The sequence below is a fragment of the Monodelphis domestica genome, chromosome 3 (genome assembly GCF_027887165.1).
Source record: "Monodelphis domestica isolate mMonDom1 chromosome 3, mMonDom1.pri, whole genome shotgun sequence".
Taxonomy (NCBI): Eukaryota; Metazoa; Chordata; class Mammalia; order Didelphimorphia; family Didelphidae; genus Monodelphis; species Monodelphis domestica.
The window spans coordinates 104,993,148-105,011,569 of record NC_077229.1 but is presented as its reverse complement, the minus strand read 5'-3'; the positions used below and the strand labels follow the sequence as shown (position 1 = coordinate 105,011,569).

General features: G+C 42.5%; 1 protein-coding gene across 1 annotated transcript in view; it reads left to right on the top strand.

Moving 5' to 3' along the window:
- Positions 1–6,189: 6,189 nt before the first annotated feature.
- The window catches only part of LOC100020566 (basigin-like), a 29,756-nt gene continuing 17,523 nt past the window's right edge, over positions 6,190–18,422 (top strand). Inside the window, 1 exon segment of the mRNA XM_056821013.1 lies at positions 6,190–6,303. Within this exon segment, the coding sequence (XP_056676991.1) occupies positions 6,190–6,303 (114 nt within the window).

The window sequence follows — 18,422 nt, the reverse complement described above, 5'->3', positions numbered from 1 at the left end:
TTTTAAACCCAAGACACTGTAGTGAAACATATTTCTGCGGTCAAACTTACTCACCCTCTCTTATATCTATCACAATTTATATCTTCCACTATTTTAATCACTACAGTTTAAGACCTCAACCATTTTAAATCTCACACTGGACCAAGTGATTGAGTATACAAGGCCAAAAGCCAGAAGGAGGATAAGAATGACAAAGGGTCCTACAAGTGTGGAGATCAGGGTGGTGAGCCAGGGGGATCAATTAAAGATTTGTTGGTACCAGGGCTTGGCCTCAATTTGTGCTTTCTGGCATTGGTCGAGGCTTTTCTTAAGTTCCGCTAGAGATACCCTAGCAATCCCTGTGTGATTGGCGTAGAAACAGCATTTGTCCTTAAGCTCAACACACAGGCCTCCTTCTTGGAGGAATAGAAGATCCAGCCCCCGCAGATTCTGGAGCACTACTTCTGAGGGAAGTGAGGGATTTCTCTAAGGCCTCCAAGGACTATTCAATGCGGTGGAGGTCAGTATTGACTGCAACATGTAGGGAGCTTAGGTCTGCTTTAAAGGAGAGAATAGAGGCTATCCCTGTTCCTAGCCCTGCTAAACCAAAAATAGATGCAAGGGTCATGGCTAGGACTGGTTCACTGCATTCTCAGAGGTGTGGAGGTTGCTGCCAAGCAGTTAGGAGTTGATCATTACTGTGATAGAGGATCCTGGGTAGGACCATAACTAGCATACAGTATGCCTGGGACAAGGAAGCCATTGAAACACAGGGCGTAAGGCCAGTCCTCAAGCAAGCCCTTTGGGTTCCCTGGGGTGGAATGAGATACTTAGCTGAGGGCTTAGGTGTATTGGGGATGCAAGTACAAGGGGCTAGGGTAAGATTCCCAACACAGATGCCAGAACCTGTGATAGACTGGAGGGTAAGGCCAACCTTCTGGTCTCCCCAGTTATACTCGGGAGGGGAATCGTTCTGGGAGGAGTTGTAGCTGGCATTTAGGGCTATGGCATCATAGTAAGGGTGGGGGGAGGGCTGCACTCAGGCAAAGCCAACAACAAGAAGTAAGATTGGGGAAGGAACTATTCAAGGAATAATATTCAACTATAGGCCACAGGGGGCTAAGAACATCAGGGGGATACATAGGAAGGTTGGGGGCTAGGGGTCGAAAGGTGGGATTTGGTCCAGCAGCGGCTGAGGCCAGATTTAGTCCAGCAGTAATTGGGGCTCTGGGTATGGCTGGGGTTCACAAGGCAGGATTCAGTCCAACCACAACAGCACCTGGGGTTCTGGGTACGGGTGATTTTTTGATGAGCAAAAGACCCCCTGGGTCATATCCATTCAAATAGTAATGGAATCCCCAAGTTTTTCCTGTCAACCAGCTATCATGGGTTGGTTGGATTACAGTGAGGTTGAGGTACTGGCAGTTTCCCCTTTTCGATGGTCAGGTGTGTCCCATCCCATCAACCTCACGTGGAGTACAGCCATAAGGGCCCCATCGAAGTGTGAGCCATGTGTCAGGAACCCCAGGGACCCAGTCGGTGGCAAGGGTCTCACAGCCCCAGTAGGCACAATAATAGTGATGGGGCTGATTACAATAAGATCTACCAGGGTTTGAAGCGGGGCAGAGATAGCATCTGAGCTGCTTCAGGCAAGGGTTTATGGGGGCCAAATCACAAGGTTACACTGTGAAGGAAGGGGCCCCTGATGTAGTGACCGACTTGACGACAACCTGGTCTTCCCATCTCTGCAGAGTCCATCGCCAGGGTTGATGGGGATTAGGAGATTCTTGTACCAAATCATGGGGTTGGCGGAGCAGGAAGTACAGGATCATCAGGAGCCGCATTTCTACAGGACACTCGGAGCTTGAGTGGATTGGACGGGTGTTTATGGACAATCCAGGAGTCAGTGGGTGGCAAGTTAGCAGGTGTTGCTTTCCAGATATGGGAATGGTGTATCCAGGGTCCAATCCCGTCCACTTTGAGTGCAGAGGGGGTAACAAAGAGGGTTACAAAGGGCCCCTTCCCCCAGGGCTGTAAGAAACCTTTCTGATGTCTTTTAACCCTCACCCAATCACCAGGTTGGTAAGGGTGGGGGTCATAAGGGGCAGGTTAAAAGTGATCCCTGACTCAAGGCCAAAGGTCCTTTTGAAAATATGCTAGATTCAACAGCATAGGCTGTAGTTCAGGAGGTATGTTTCTTTCCCTCGGGTTTGGGAATGTGGGTAGAATGCAGGGTAGGGAACCATACAGGATTTCATAAGGAGTTAAGGATGAGGGTCCTGGGGTGTTCTGGGCTTGGAACAAGGCCAAGGGAAGGAGGGTCACTCAGTCCACACCAGTCTTGAGGACCAATTTGGTTAAAGTCTCCTTAATTGTTCTATTCATTCTTTCTACCTGGCCTGAACTCTGGGGGTTATATTCATAATGCAATTTCCAATTTGTCCCCAGAGCTGTGACCACCCCTTGTGTAATTTTATTCATGAAGAACAGACCATTGTCTGAGGCAATGGTCTCAGGTAACCCATACTGAGGGATGATTTCTTCAAGAAGTTTCTTTGCAACTATTAACGTAGTTTTGGTCTGTTGGAAACGCCTCTGGCCATCCTGAGAAGGTGTCAACTAGAACAAGGAGATATTTAAACCCAAACTTTCCCAGTTTTATTTCAGTAAAGTCAATTTCCCAATGTTGGCAAGGCCTTTGTCCCCTTATTCTCTGCCCAATGTGTTTGTCAGGTTTGGCTGCACGGAGGAGTTGGCATGCTGTGCAAGAGTCAACCAGCCGGCAAAGGAATTGGCTTCTCTATATACTTGAGTTTGCCTTTGTCCAAGAATTGTGCAAGTTTTTGGTCTCCTAGGTGGGAGAGGTGGTGCAAGTGGGTAGTAAGGAGCTGCCCTAATGCCTCTGGAAGGAGAAGATTCCTTTTGGGGTCATGGTTACCAAGCCCTCTCTGCTTGTCCTAGGTGGCTCTTAATCTAAGTAAGGTCTTCCTCAGTATATTGGGGTTCTCCATCTGGTGGTGGTGGAATGGTAGTTGCGGTGAGGATCATGACTTGTCCCCGAGCTGCCTGTTTGGCTGCCCAATCTGCCAATCTGTTCCCTCGGGCTTCCAAGGAGTCTCCCTTCTAATGCCCAGGAATTTGTACCATGGCTACTGCTTTTGATTCTCAGACTGCCGATAGGAGATCCTGGACTTCAGGAAGATTACGGACTGGGGCTCCACCAGAGGTAACAAACCCCCTTTCCCAATATATCAGGGCATGCACATGCAGGCATACCTGCTGTCTGTATATACCGTGGCTCTTTTCCCCTCTGCCTTCCTAAGGGTTTGCATTAGGGCAACCAACTCAGCTTTTGGGGCTGAGGTTCCTTCAGTTAAGGCTGCTTCCCACACAGTCTCACCTGCTGCATTCACGATGGCTGCCCCGGCCAAGCAGTGCCCATTTTCAAGAAAGTTACTGCCATCTGTGAATAGGATTAGGTCACTGTTCAGTAGGGGTTCATCTTATAACTCGGGTCAAGCAGTGATCACTTCCACTAAAACCTCTCCACAATCATGTATAGGGGCCAGACTGGTAGGAGCTGGATTGGGCAGTAGGGTAGCCGAGTTGAGTGAAGAGATGACCCTGAACGAGATGCATGAAGTATCTAATAATAGTGGCTGGTAATGGGCCAGTCTGGTGTGTGAAAACCAGTGGCTCGGTGGCTGTTTCAATATCCCCTCAATAGCATGGGTGGTAGAGAGAATTAAAGATTGTCCATAAGTCAGTTTGTCAGCATCCTTAGTTAACAAGGCAGCCGCGGCTACAGTGTGAAGAAAAGGGGGCCACCCAGCTGCTACAGGGTCAAGGCATTTTGAAAGATATGCCACTGGTCTATTCCAGGGCCCTAACCTTTGGGTTAACACCCCTTTTGCAACCCCATGTTTCTCCTCAATAAAGAGTTGGAAGGATTTTTTGGGATTTGGAAGTGTTAGGGCTGGTGACTCAAGCATGACCCTATGGAGGTGTTGGAAGGCCTCTTTGGCCTGTGGGGTCCATTCCCAGTCTGGGGACTCTTTGGTCAGATTGTATAAGGGCTGCTCAATTTTAGCAAAGGAGGGTATCCACAATATGCAATAACCCACAGAGCCAAGGAACTCACAGAGCTGTCTGGCTGTGGAGGGACGTGGAATCTGAAGAATTGTGTCTTTCATGGCTTGAGTTAGCCATCTATGGCTACCTTTCAATTTATACCCCAGGAATTTGACTTCCAGCTGAACCAGGGATGCCTTTTTGGCACTTACACGGTAGCCTAAGTGGTCCAAGATCTTTAAAAGAGCTAGGGTGGCTTGCTCGCAATCATTTGAGGTGTGGGCGGCCAAAAGAAGATCGTCCACATATTGGAGGAGGATGACCTCAGGGTGGGTAGTTTGAAAATCTTGAAGGTCCTAAGCCAAAGCTTCACTGAACATTGTGGGGCTATTTTTGAACCCTTGAGGTAGCGTAGTCCAGGTGAGTTGTGAGGAGGTCTGGGTACTCTCATTAAACTATTTGAATGCAAAAATTGGCTGACTGGAGGGCTCCAGGGGTAAGGTGAAGAAGGCATCCTTCAGATCTAGAGCAGTATACCAGGTCAAGTCGGGAGAGAGAGAGCTGAGCAAGGTGTAGGGGTTAGGCACAATTGGATGGATGTCCTCATCTCTAGTGTACACTTTCCTTAGGTCCTGGACTGGGCGGTATTCTATCCCTCCTGGCTTCCGGATCGGTAGTAAGGGAGTATTCCAGGGGGAGTGACAAGGTACCAGGATACCCAAGCCTAGGAGTCTGTTGATCTGAGGGGTAATACCTCTTCGGGCCTCCAGGGTCATAGGGTATTGTTTAATCCAAATAGGCATTGCACCTGGTTTTAAGGTGACAATGAGGGGGGGGTCTGTTTTTGGCCAGACCTACCCCAGAGAGTTCCGCCCATACCCCAGGGGCCCAATCCACCCGCAACTGGACATCCTTACGGATGGAAGCTGGTGGTTGGGAATAGAGGGGCTCATAGAGGCGGTATTCTTCTGGGAGGGTTAAAGTCAAGACCTGTAAGGGGGCACCAGTATTGTCTGTGACAGAAATTGCTGAGTCTGTAAAATGAATGTGGGTCCCAATTTTGTGCAAAAGATCCTGGCCCATAAGGGAGCAGGACTCTCTGGAATAACGAGAAAAGATTGGGACACCAGATGGGATCCTAGATTAACGGAGCGTTTCATAGTCCAATTATAGCAACAGGTTCCAGTGGCCCCTTGGACCCAACTAGCCCACAAAGAAACGTCTCCAAGGGGGTTCCTAAGGATTGATTTGTCAGCTCCTGTGTCTACCAAAAATTTAACTGGTTTTCCCTCCACTTTAGTGGTTACCCAGGACTTGGGGAGGGATGACAAGTCCTGTCCTCTTCAATCCTCCTCTCCTTGAAGGGCAAGGATATTTTGCCTTCTCTCTCGCCCCACCCCACCCCCCAGCAGGGTTGAGGGCAATTTCGTGCCCAGTGGCCCTCTTTGCCACAGTTAAAATACCCGTTCCTCCTCCCCGGTAGCCTTTGAGGAACAAGTATATAGGGTATCCCTTGAGGTTTCAGATTACCTGTTGGAGGAGTCTGAGGAGTCTGAACCAGGCTGGCTGCCAGGATGTGGGCCACCTCTTTTTGGCATCTACAGTCTTCCTGCCTCTCTTCCTGCCTGCGTTTCTCTTCCCTCTCATCTCTCCTTTTTCTCTCCTCTTTTTCTTTCAGATCCTTTCTTTCAGCCCTATCTTCCAGAGTTTCTCAGGTGTTAAAACCTGTGTTTTAAAACCAGGTGTTAAAAACCCTCTCCACAATTCATTAGAGGTCAGATATACTCTGGTTCCCTAAATCCTCCATCTTCTGGAGCTTGAGGTGAATATCTGGTGCCACTTGGTTAACAAAGGCTAAAAGGATGGCAGCCCGACTAGTTTCTGCTTGGAGGTCCATGGGGGTATACAGACGGAATGCCTCCTGCAGATGTTCTAAAAAAGCGCTGGACTTTCATCCACCCCTTGCCTAACTAAATTAGCCTTGGCCAAATTAGTGGGCTTGCGGGCCGCAGCCCAGAGACCGGTTATGAGAATCTGGCGATAGACACGGAGACACTCCCTACCTTCAGGTTGCTCAAAATCCCAATTGGGACAAGTGAGAGGGAAGGCTTCTTCGATGAGGTGTTACTGGGTCATGGGATGGCCATCAACCCCATTAGGCACATTTTTGTGGGCCTCCATGAAGATGCATTCATGCTTTTCGAGGGTGAAAAGGACCTGCAAAAGCTGCTGACAATCGTCCCAAGTGGGACTGTGGGTAGACATAATAGATTCGCATAGATCGATAAGTTTTGGGGGCTCCTGGGGAAAAGGAGGGTTTGGGGCCTTCCAATTATAGAGGTCACTGGAGGAAAATGGCCAATATTGGTAAAGTCAGGGGGGGCCACTGGAACTGAAGGGCCCATGACCTGCACAGGTAAGATGGCACTAGTAGAAGAAGGTTTCTCAGCCTTGGGGTCTGGGGTTGGTGCCCTCCCTCTCCCCCTTGTGCAACTTGCCAGGGGTCTAAAGTGGGGGCTAGCTGCTGCAATTGTCTCCCCCAGAAGATGATTCAGGTCAGGATACAAGGGGGCATAAGGGAGTGGGGGAAGATCAGGGGGGCTATTGTCTGAATCCTGTAGAACTGGTTTCTTGGGTGAGGAAGGGGGCGAAGCAGTCGCCTGTAGTTGGAGAGCCAGAACTTGGGGAGAGTCCTGCCTTGAGGGGGGGTAGGGAAGGGGAATGTTGCAAAGGTTGTAGAAAAGGCTGCAACCACAAATGTAGATTCAGAACCAGATCCTGCCAGGTGATTATATATGGGGCCTGATGTGGGTGATTGGAGGGTCCGGGGTCCAGGATACACAAACTGAGGCAGGAGATGACCCCCAAGTTAAAGGTGCCTCCCTTCAAGCTCAAGGGTAGGCCACTTCAAATCACAGTAGGTGACAAGGCGTCCCTTCTTAATAGTGAGGGTGAGATTCTGGGCTTGCTCCTTAAAGACGGAGAAGTGAGCCAGAACCAAATCTAAGGGGGGAGTGAGTCAGGACCAAATCTAAGGGGGTAGATGTTTGTTGGCCCATGAGGGCTATTAAAGGCCCAAGTATAGAAAGACACATGAGACAAACAATAAAGGCCAGACAACAAATAGACATGGAAGACAAACAACAGAGATACAGACTTTCACTAGGTTTTGGGGCAGGCAAGAGTACACTCCTCCTACCCCAGGGGTTTATCTTAGAGATCCTATTCCTCGGCACATCTGCCAGAATGGAAATTTTTCACACTCACCATCTAACAGTGCTCCTTAGGACTCATTGGGTCCTCAGAGGACTTGAACTTCTGTTGCAGGGACCCGGTCCCTGTCCCAAGTCCAACTTGGGCTGGGGGCCTCTAACCACCCCAAAGTTTCTGTCCCAAGTCCAACTTGGGCTGGGGACCTCTAACCACCCCAGAGTTCCTACTGAGCGCTCTTAACAAATCCTCTAGAAGGAAAATCTCTCAATCTCTCGAAACAATACTTCTGCTTCCCAGCCGTTCTAGCCCGGTCCCTCGCGGGACTCAGACACAGCATACTTGGCAGGTCCTCACTCAGAAACAGGTGAAAGGGGGCATTTATGGATCTGACTTGGCAACAGGCTGTCTCCTTATAATCCAAGGAGCACAGAATCTGCCAGCCACTTGGCCGTATGTCGCAGTCCAGACTCTCCCTTCCCCATACACATTCACACAGACAAACACACTCAGATTTCCCTTCAAGGATTCAAGTACCTTTACCACTATGTGGTCCAAACCTTTGGAATCCCAAACGAGTCCCCAAATGTTCTGTCCAGTTCTGGTTCAGATTCCAAGGAAGGGACACACACGGTAATGCAATACACAAGAGGTACTTTATTCAAGTTATAGCCTAGGTCTCCACAAGAAGTGAAAGACCTCAAGCATTGTGTGAGCCTGGTTCTATCCCCCTAGAGGGGATAGAAGAGGGGGGGCGGGTTGTCCTGACACTCAGGTGCCAAAAGGGAAGGCACATCAACCTTAGCCTTTGCTACCCAGATGTTTAACATATGGTCATGGTGACCTAGATCAGGTCAGTGAACCCGGAGATCATATCCTTGTGAACTTACATAAATAAGGACATGTCAACCTTAGTTCTTGGGACAAGGGGTCCATTAGGGGATCATCTGGAGGGCAAGTTCCCATGATATCAGTCTGTTTCTTCACAACTACCCTGATAGCTTCTTAACTGGTCCTTCTTCCACTGCTATCCAAGTCACTTTCCTAATGTGCTCATAATTTCTTTTTTATGTGGCCAGTGCCTCACCTGTTTTATCACAGTGGAGTTCCCAGGAAATCTTCCACAGAGGGAAACAGTGTCTAATTCATGAGATATACCAACTGGGCACAAGACTTGCCCAACATTTCCCCAATTCAGGACAGTAGAAACTATGTTGTCTTGGAGAAGAAGCCATAAAATAGAATAAAAAGATGCTTCATTGTCCTATCCTGTCTTCTTCTGATCTTGCAATTTTGAGTTCTAAGAGTGTGACCACATACTAGATCTGGAGCACAGACATAATAATTGGCACCAGTCAGAAGATCTAAGGGAAGAACTTCTAAGCCTTTAAGCAAGAAATAGCAACCAGAGAGAAGTCAGGAGGGAAAAAAAGATGAAAAGTTGCTGAGATTTCCAGTTATTGTAACTCCTGTTCAGCTAGTTAAGGCTAGAAAAATTAATTTCCCTCTTGGTCCCTAGGTGAGCCAGAGAGTGAAAGTCCCTCACTATCTTCCTACTTTTGAAGTTTTAGGGGTTTTTTTTGGTTTATAAAATGTTTTATGTTACTTTGCTGTTACATAGGGCATGACATTTTCACAAGGCTATTTTGGAACTAAATGATTATCAATACACAATAATGGTCCGAACTTTCTAAGTAATAAGCACTGGACAAACATACCCACCCTCTCACACATGAACAAATCTGCATGGAAAAGTACTAAAAATGTTAGGCCTGGACTTGTGTATTTCCATTGGTTTTCCCCATTCTAGAGTATTAAGAAATGACATGCACTTTAACTTTCCAAAAAGCAACATTTGTATTCTGGTAATACTTCTATTACATGGTAAAGTGGACTCTAGAACTACAAAGGCAGCAATTTGAGTGAACTTTTATCGAGAGGGATATTGTCAAATGAAACAGCAGCAAATGAAGAGTAAAATACCTTTGTGTTATCACAGACATACTGTGGACTCCAGGACTTATCTTACAGTAGACATTTCAGCTTGAATCTAGAACAGTATATACTCTTTTTATTCCTTTCCATGAGCTGTGTGTGTGTACATTTGTGAATTTCTCTCTTCCTCACTGAAGATCTGAGACAGAATTGGAAAGGCCTAGAAAGTGGTTGATGATAAATGTTCCTATACATGAGTTTCCTTTTCCTTTTTATTCCAAGTACAATCTTCAATATGATCACAGCATGCCGAGTCTTTGAATCCATCTGTGCATTAAAAAGTGATCTGAGTGGTGTGACCACGAAAATATGGGTTTAAGACTTTGAATTGCCAAAACTGTAAAGATAATTTTAGTGTCTTGAATTAAATAAAAAATAAGTGGTCGCCATGGGAAAAATTCCCAAATATGTAATACCCAAGTCAGCTGGGTTTTATGGAGATTTTAATACAAATCAAGGAATTAAGGAAATGGAGAGAGACAGAGTAAGAGGAAATAATAGGAAAAGGCTAGGGCCTACCCTAGGCCTTTCTCTTTAAGAGAGAAACCTAAGTCAGTCTTTAATCACTTACCACAAGATCTTTCTAAGCCAAACTCTAGTGTTCAGAGACCCAGCAGCCTCCTCTGACTCTTGACCTCCAATTCAGCTTCCAAAAATGAATTAAATCAAACTACCTTGAACTGGTTCAGACAGAAACTTTTAAAAAGAGAAATTTCTCTTGTGTCACCTCCCCTAATTTTTCACGTCTACCAATCACAGTAGACGCTTTTCCTAGGACAGTCCATTCTTAGTTTTTTGTTCTCACCTTCTCTGGGTAGATTATATCTTCTGAGTACTTCACACCTCTTTGTTAAGCTTGCCCCTTGCAAGTTGCCTGATCTTTTAGTGATTAATTTGACCTTCATAGGTACTTAGCACCCTTTTGTATTAGATCTAAAAATAGACCTAGCTTAAGGGCTTTTGCCTCACTATAAGTATGGGTTAAGTACTTTTTCATTGTTCAGTAAGGAGTTTACAACTTTATCTTCCCCTAAAGTATGCCTAAGTATGGGTGGAGTAATGTTAGAGTTCCCAATACATTCCTGATCAAGTACCTCAATTGTTTAAATGGGGAATAACCTTAACCATAACCTTAAGATAATGTTCCAAGGTAGAGTTTGAGAAATTTTAAGATTCACAGTGGGGATAGGTGGGTGGCTCAGTTGATTGAGAGCCAGGCCCAGAGCCAGGAGGTCCTAGGTTCAAATATGGCCTCAGACACTTCCTAGCTGTATGACCCTGGGCAAGTCACTTACCCCACATTGCCTAGCCCTTCCCACTCTTCTGCCTTGGAACCTGTCAACATGGAATCTAGAAACCCCAAATTTGTAGCCTGGTAATATCTGATGAACCCCAAGTTTTAGGACTAGCTTATAAATTGGAGACCCCAAAGTTTGTTCCCTGTTCCTGTGAGAATCCACCCTGAAGGGAATCTCAGGCTAGCAGTTTCAGACTGAATAATGGGTCCTATTGTATCAAAGACCCTTCACCAAGACCCATACCTAGGCAGGGACCATCCTTTAGTCTCTATTGTAAGCAGCCCCTTCCCTTAGACCCTAGCCTCTAGCTATGATTCTTTTCCCAAGCTTGATTGTATTTTATCAGTATAGTTTGAACACTCCCATTTCCTGGTAACCATTGTAATGTCAATCAAACATATTTCCCCGCCCCTCTGTTTCCCAAATGGTATAACCAAATTCTTTTGTTCCTTAGAGTTGTCAATCTAGTGCAGTTGGTTCTCCCAGGGGTCAGTCCAGAGTAGCCAGAGTTTAATCCTCCCACTCTGTGGGGTTGTTAGCACACAGCTCTGTGTGGAGGCCTACTATCACACTGAACCCCTTTTCCTTGATTAAAGAGTGATTTATCTGACTATATAATAGTTCTGTGTTTTTCAAAGTCACCAAACCAATACATTGATTCTTAGACATACGGTAAGGGTTGTTTTGGGTTTTTTTTTTTTTTAAGTGATCTGAGAAAATTGAATCCATCATGGGTGTGAGACTAAGAATAAACAGCAATTTTCATCATTTCAAATTTTGTACAATTTGTCATTACATCCCATTAAATTCAGATCCAGCCAGCAAGGGATAAATTAAAGTTGCTTTAATAACCACCAGTGTTACCAGGGGCACAGTAATGAGGAACCCAGTGTTGCTGTCTAAGGCTATGCAAGCTGAGCACTTTCCAGTTGACCTTCTTTACTGTAGCCTCTTAGAAAAGGGCTGTCTTGTAAACAAACTGTCATGTGGGAACGTAATGGAATATTACAAGAAATGGGGAATGGAGGGAAGAATGAACTGATGCAAAATGAAGTATGCAAGAACTACTAAAACAACATAAATGGAAAGAACAATAAATTGAAACAATGCTCTGAAATTATAGTATCTAAACTTGGAACTCAAAAAACAAATGAGAAAGTACCTCCCTTCTTTTTAGAAGTAGGGAGCTATGGGTATAGAATAATGCAGATGATGTAAAACTTTTTATTTACTGTTTAATTTTGCTATACTGCTTTTCATCTTTGCTATAAGGCATATTCCATTCAGAAGGAGAGGGGGAAAGGGATATGCTAGGAAATTAAAGTAATGTAAAAATGAAAGCTCTCAATAAAATTTATGAAAGGAAGGAAGAAAGGAAAGAAGGAATAGAGTCACTTCCAAGTCCTGACCTGGTGACTCAAGTAGAGCATCATCTGATGGACAATTCAGATATTGTCCCCAACAATATTCAATATGTAAATAACAACGTGACAGACTTTTTCCATAGACTTAAGGAAAATATTCAAGACTTCCAACCAAAGGGTTCCTGGCAGGGGCCAGTTTCACATTTTTCAGATGATTCAGTTGAAATAGATGATCTCTAACATCTCTTCCAACTCTTAATCTTTCTATCATGTCTCTTGACTTGAAAATCATTAGTAATAACCAATCACTTCTAGAAAAATAGTCTGTTGATAAAAATTGACCATTTGCAAAAGCACATACATGCATTTATGTATGTATATATATGTATGTTTATATGTATAATCAGAAAAATTTAAGGGTAAAAATTTGAAATAATAACCTCTGAATCTGGTCAAAAAAATAAGGAAAAGTGACAAAACTCTATGCTAAAAAGGATTATGGAGAAATAGCTACATTCATAAATATATTAAATATATAAATATATTCCTGGTAGAATTGCAATTTGCAAAGAACCCTTTTAGGGGGAAATCTAACAGTTAATAACAGTAGTCACAAAAAATGATCATATACTTTGACTCAAAGATCACATCATTAACAATATATCATAAGAGTGCCATCAAAGAAAATATATACATATGTCAGTATTATTTTTAATTGCAAAGAAATGGAAACAACTAAAATGTCAAATAGTGATTAAATGAACAAACTATGATATGTCAATGAAATATAATACTATAATAAATTATAAATATGAGAGATAAAAAAAATTGGAAAGACATAAAACAATGTGATGGGAAGAAAACAAAACTAGAAAAGCAAACCCTAACTGAAACCTTAATATTAAAGAAAAATTATATATAATTACTGAGATTAATGTAATAATGCAGAAGAAAACATAAAGATCATAACTAATAAGCCATAAAAATATTAAAAGCATAAGTTAAAAGTGCATGGTTATTCAATTTTGTCATTGTTTAAAATTAAATACATATTTTTAAAAAGTTTTTTATACTTTAATGGCATACAAAATAAAATATAGCCTCCCTATCCAGGCATTCAAGGCCCTCTATAATCTGGCTTCAACCTGCTCTTTCAATTTTCAACAAACATTAAGCTTCTACTATGTACAAACATATTTCATACTTCTATTATAATTGGAGAAAAATCTGTTATTCTACTATTTATGTATTGATTTTAGTTGGGGACAATATCTGAATTGCCCATCAGATGATGCTCTACTTGAGTCACCAGGTCAGGATTTAGAAGTGACTCTTTTCTTTCTTTCCTTTCTTCTTTCCTTTCATAAATTTTATTGAGAGCTTTCATTTTTACATTACTTTAATTTCCTAGCATATCCCTTTTCCCATGCCTCCTGAATGGAATATGCCTTATAGCAAAGATGAAAAGCAGTACAGCAAAACTAAACATTAAGTCAAAAAATTTACATTATCTGCAGTTATAATATATAATATAATTAGTGTGTGGAAGCCAGAAATCCCTCTAACCCAGAAATCACTCTAATGAGCAGAAAGAAGACGTAGATGCTATCAGAGAAAATGCAGTTTTATTTAGGAAAAGGGGAAAGATGGAGGAGCACTGTCTGAAGTAGTCTCTCAGCAACAGTGTCCATAGGTGTACAAATGAATTCAGAATTTTTAGTAAATTAATACAATGGTGCCTTGAGTTACCCAACATCAATGTGTGACATAATGTCTGAATATGTCATATTCTTTTTATCTTGTCTTACCCTCCTAGTTTCCCAGCTTTCTTTGAATCATGGGAGTATTTCTCAAATTAACACTTTCTCACTTTTGGTCATAATTCAGGAATGTATAAGGCCAGAACCACAGTCTTTATCTTCTTGGCTCCATGGCCTCCTCATTGGATTCTTTGTACTGTAATTTTCCATAAGACTTCATTCTCTTAATTTTTAATTATTGAATTTCTCAAGTTCCCAGCCTCATTCTTAGCAGCTGTTGTCATAATCCTACATTTCTCACTATAGGCCATTCATCTACAGCTCATTCACCTACCCCTTACTTCACCTAATATCTATGCCTCTATACCCGTCTCTTCCTTTCCCCCATGGCAATAGGATCATAGATTTAGAACTGGAAGAAATTTCATGCACCAATTCAATCACATTCATTTTACAAATGACTAAACCAAATTTGGGCTGCAAAGTCACACAGAAGATAGGATGAATATCCTCTTTCATTAAAGCCAAACCCTCTTCCCCAGATGTGTAATAGACCCTATTTCCTTCTAATCTTGTTCCTCTCTTTTTTCCTCTCCCCTCTCTAGGCACCCTTTTATAATTTATTTTTTCTTTCAAGGGTGTCCTAACTTATTTTCACCTAGAAGATCTTGAGATGACTGGTGGCTCAGGAGATAGCACTAGTCCTAGAGTAAGGAAATCCTATGTTCAAATTCAACCTTATCAATATGATCCTAGGCAAGTCATTTAATTGATCTGTTTCAATTTCCTCATCTGTAAAATGGGGATAATAACACCTACTTCCCAGGGTGTTTGTGAGAATCAAATTAGATAATTTTAAAGCACTTAGCACAATGTTTGCTATTTATTATCATCATGATTATCATCATCTTAGAAGGAAATAATGGGAAGTTTTTCCAAATCTCTAGAGACCCCTTAGGGATGGGCATAGACCCCACATTTCCCTAGCAGTCATTACCCAAATTATTTTCTCAGATCAACAAAGACTTTAAATCAATGAATATAATGACCTTTTCTTGAGCTACATTTCCCTTGAATTCTGTAAAACATAGAACCTTATTGACCATCTACTTCTTCAAATTCTACTCTTAATTGTCTTCCTGTCTTCTTTATTTCTGTCCTCCTACCCACTTACTTTAGTTCAGTGATGGTGAACCTATGGCACAGTGTTCTCTATGGGCATACAGCTGCCACACACACCCCCAGGCTCATTACTAGAAAGGCTGAGTGACTCAGGTGGAGCTGCTCCCCACCCCCTTTCCACCACACCTGATGACACTTTTTCACCTCCCCTGCCCCTCTGCCCAGCAGCCCAATGAGAGTACTTCCTTCCTTCTCTGTGTGGAGTAAGAGGGGTGGGACACACCCAGCATGCAGTGGGAAGACGGGCAGAGCACATGGTGAGGGTGGGCTGGGGGCACTCTGTCTCTAAAAGGTTCACCATCACTGCACCAGTTTCTTCCTGAAGCTCAATTTCCAATTCTTCTCTTCCTCTTCTATGCTGGTTTCCTTAATGAATTCAGCCATTTACTCTCAATGACCACATCTATGTTAATGACTCTAAACGGTCTTCAACATTGACCTCTCACCAAACCTTAATATCACTTAATGCTTAATAGATATTTCTACTTAGGTATCCCAACATCTGTTGGAATTCAAAATATCCAAGATCAAAACTCATAAACTTCCCCTCAAAACTGATTTCTAATTTCTTATTCTAATTCCATTCCAATTTCTGATATCCCAATCAACTAGACTTGAAAAATTGGTTTCATCACCCTCTATAGGTCTGTCAGCAGCTCTTATTGAGCCCTTCTTCCTTGAAAAAAATTCTCAGATATGTCCTAGCTATAGCCACTTGGTCTCTCCTAGTCACAGCTGGATAAGCAAATAGCAAACACAGCGGGATACTGCTCCAAGGTAGAGGGGAGGCTGCTCTCCAGAATCTGAAACTTAGCTGAGTCAATCTTCCTATAACCTTAGTGCAGAAACAGAGTGCTGATAAAATGCTAACCCTACCTGGTGGAGACTCATAAATCTAATGCCAACAATTGTAGGAAGATAGATGAAAGATGTGATCCCAAGCATTGAATACCAACCTTTTGTTTGTTTGTTTATTTTTAGACCTTTTTTTAGTCTTCATATTACAGATAGAGGAAATTAGAAATTAAGTAACCCATCTGGCTCATCAGAAGACAGAGTTTTTTAAAGAGCTGTGTTTGGATGTTTCAGAGCCCAGGTGAAGGGAAGGTGCTGGTACAATTGTCCCACCAAGCCATTCATGTCTTAGTGTTTTCAGGATCAACTTCTCACAAAAGTATAATAGAAGTTATAAGTGGATGTTTTGTTGATAAATCTTTGTCAGTTCTTGCTTATGAATATTTTGTATTTTAGGTACTTCTTTTGTTCTGAGGAAATAGATGCCCTAAACTTGACCTGTATTATATTTAAGAACCTTTCTTCTCCCTTTTTTGAGAAGTAATGAGCCAAGTAATTCTCCTGAGGAACCTGGAGTTGGTGATATTAAGAACCAAAGAGTTCAAGAAAAAACTGCCTTTCTTGAGAGATACACACAGGTCCAGAACAAGGGGCCCTTTTAGTGGGAAAGAGTGACCACCCCAGATTCTGCTTTCAAAGGATGAAATTATCGTTAAGTAAAAAGTTGCTAACTGTGGGGTTTTCCTTAATGGACTTCCCTGACCAGCAGGGTCCCACAAGGGAAGGGGCTCACCTTTGTGATGGGACCCGAGGAGAGATAGGAACCGAGAACCAGGGTGGAGAATGAAAGACATGGACAAGTCAGCCTTTGAATAGGGCAGGCAACCCCTATGATACTCCCTTTGATAGGAAAGTATGAGTACAAAGGAACACGAGGTGGAGGAGGAGATTAAGATAGGGAATGCAGGCCGAGATGGTTACAGCCTGGGGAAGGAGAAGGTTAAGAGGAGAGAGAGACATAGTCATTAAGGAGCCAAGTGGAGCTCCATGAAAGGGGAGAGAAAGCCAAGAGGAAGTTCATGGGTTTGCCTCTGAATTTAATCCTGTCCTGCTTGGGTGGTACTCCCAACCATGTAGTAACCACATCACAAAGTATAGACAATTAAGATTGGGTGGCAAGGTAGAGGGAACACCTTTGGGTGTGTAGATTGCAAACCGCGCTTTCCCGGGGAATTGAGTCCAAGCATGTTAATGAGTTTGTCTTAGCCAAGGGCCACATGGCCAGTTCAAGGTTACATTCAAAAAAGAAATTGGGGAAGAGAATATGGAGGTACACATAGGACAAAGCAAAAATGGCAACTGGGGAAGCATGGACCCAGGGAAAGGAAGCTAAATAGAAAGAGGAAAAGAAATAAGCATTTATTAAGTACCTGCTATTTGCCAGGCACTATGCTAAGAGCATCACAAATATTATCTCATTTGATCCTTATAGCAACCTTGTAAGGTAGGTACTATTATTATCCCTATTTTACAGTTGAAGAGACTGAGGCAGATAGAGACTAAGTGACTTGTCCAGAGAGTACATAGTCAGTAAATGAATGAGATTGGATTTGAACTTAGGTCTTCCTGTATTCAAGCACAGCTCTTTATCTACAGTGTCACCTATCTGCCACTAAACTATTTCTTCCATACATTTTGTGAATTCATGTATAGACTTGTTAGAGATGAACTTTATTACTGTTTCAGCTCTTAGATGTAATTGCCTGTGAATTTCTGAATATCTCTACTGCTATTCTTCCTACACTCTAGCCTACCTTCTTCTCTAATCTGGACAACTATATCTTTTGATCCAGAACACAGAAAATCAAGAAGTCACTTTTTTAGCAGTATAGAAATACCAAATTATTAACCAATAGTTTAGTGTCTAATAGCTAAAATAAGAAGCAACCAGTTCATCTGCAATGTTAACAGTAATCATTTATGTATGAGTCATAATAAAAACCATTTCCCCCCTCCTGCTCAACTGAATGTGTCATGTTGCTTTTTCATTATATTCACATAACTTACAAAGTTGATTTGAGGGCACTTTTGTTCCTTAAGGACAGCAGAGTTGCTTATTATAGATCTGACTATAGCCACTCTCTAGTGTATTTAGTTTAGTAGATATACATGCGTTTCCTTCCTCTAACTTTCTATTCAGTTTAATCATGACTTTCAGGTAGTCTAATAGTTCTTAGATTGGTCCTCCTTGATCTATTTTTGAGGTCAGTTGTTTTTTTTTTTAGTGAGATATTTAATATTTTCTTCTATTTTTTAATTCTTTTTTATAAAACCCTTACTTTCTGTCTTGGAGTCAATACTGTGTATTGGTTCCAAGGCAGAAGAGTGGTAAGGGCTTGGCAATGGGGGTTAAGTGACTTGCCCAGAGCCACATAGCTGGGAAGTGTCTGAGGGCAGATTTGAACTTTTTTAAATCTTTTGATTTTGTTTTATTGTTTCTTGATGTCTCATGAAATCATTAGCTTTTATTTGCCCAATTATAACTCTGAAAGAATGATTTTCTTCTATGACCTTTTGAACCTCATTTCCCATTTGGTTAATTCTACTTTTTATGAAAATTTTTTTTCTTCATTGGATTTTTGTGCCTCTTTTTCCACTTGGCCAATCCTGCTTTTTAAGCTGTTATTTTCTTTCTTTCTTTCTTTCTTTCTTTCTTTCTTTCTTTCTTTCTTTCTTTCTTTCTTTCTTTCTTTCTTTCTTTCTTTCTT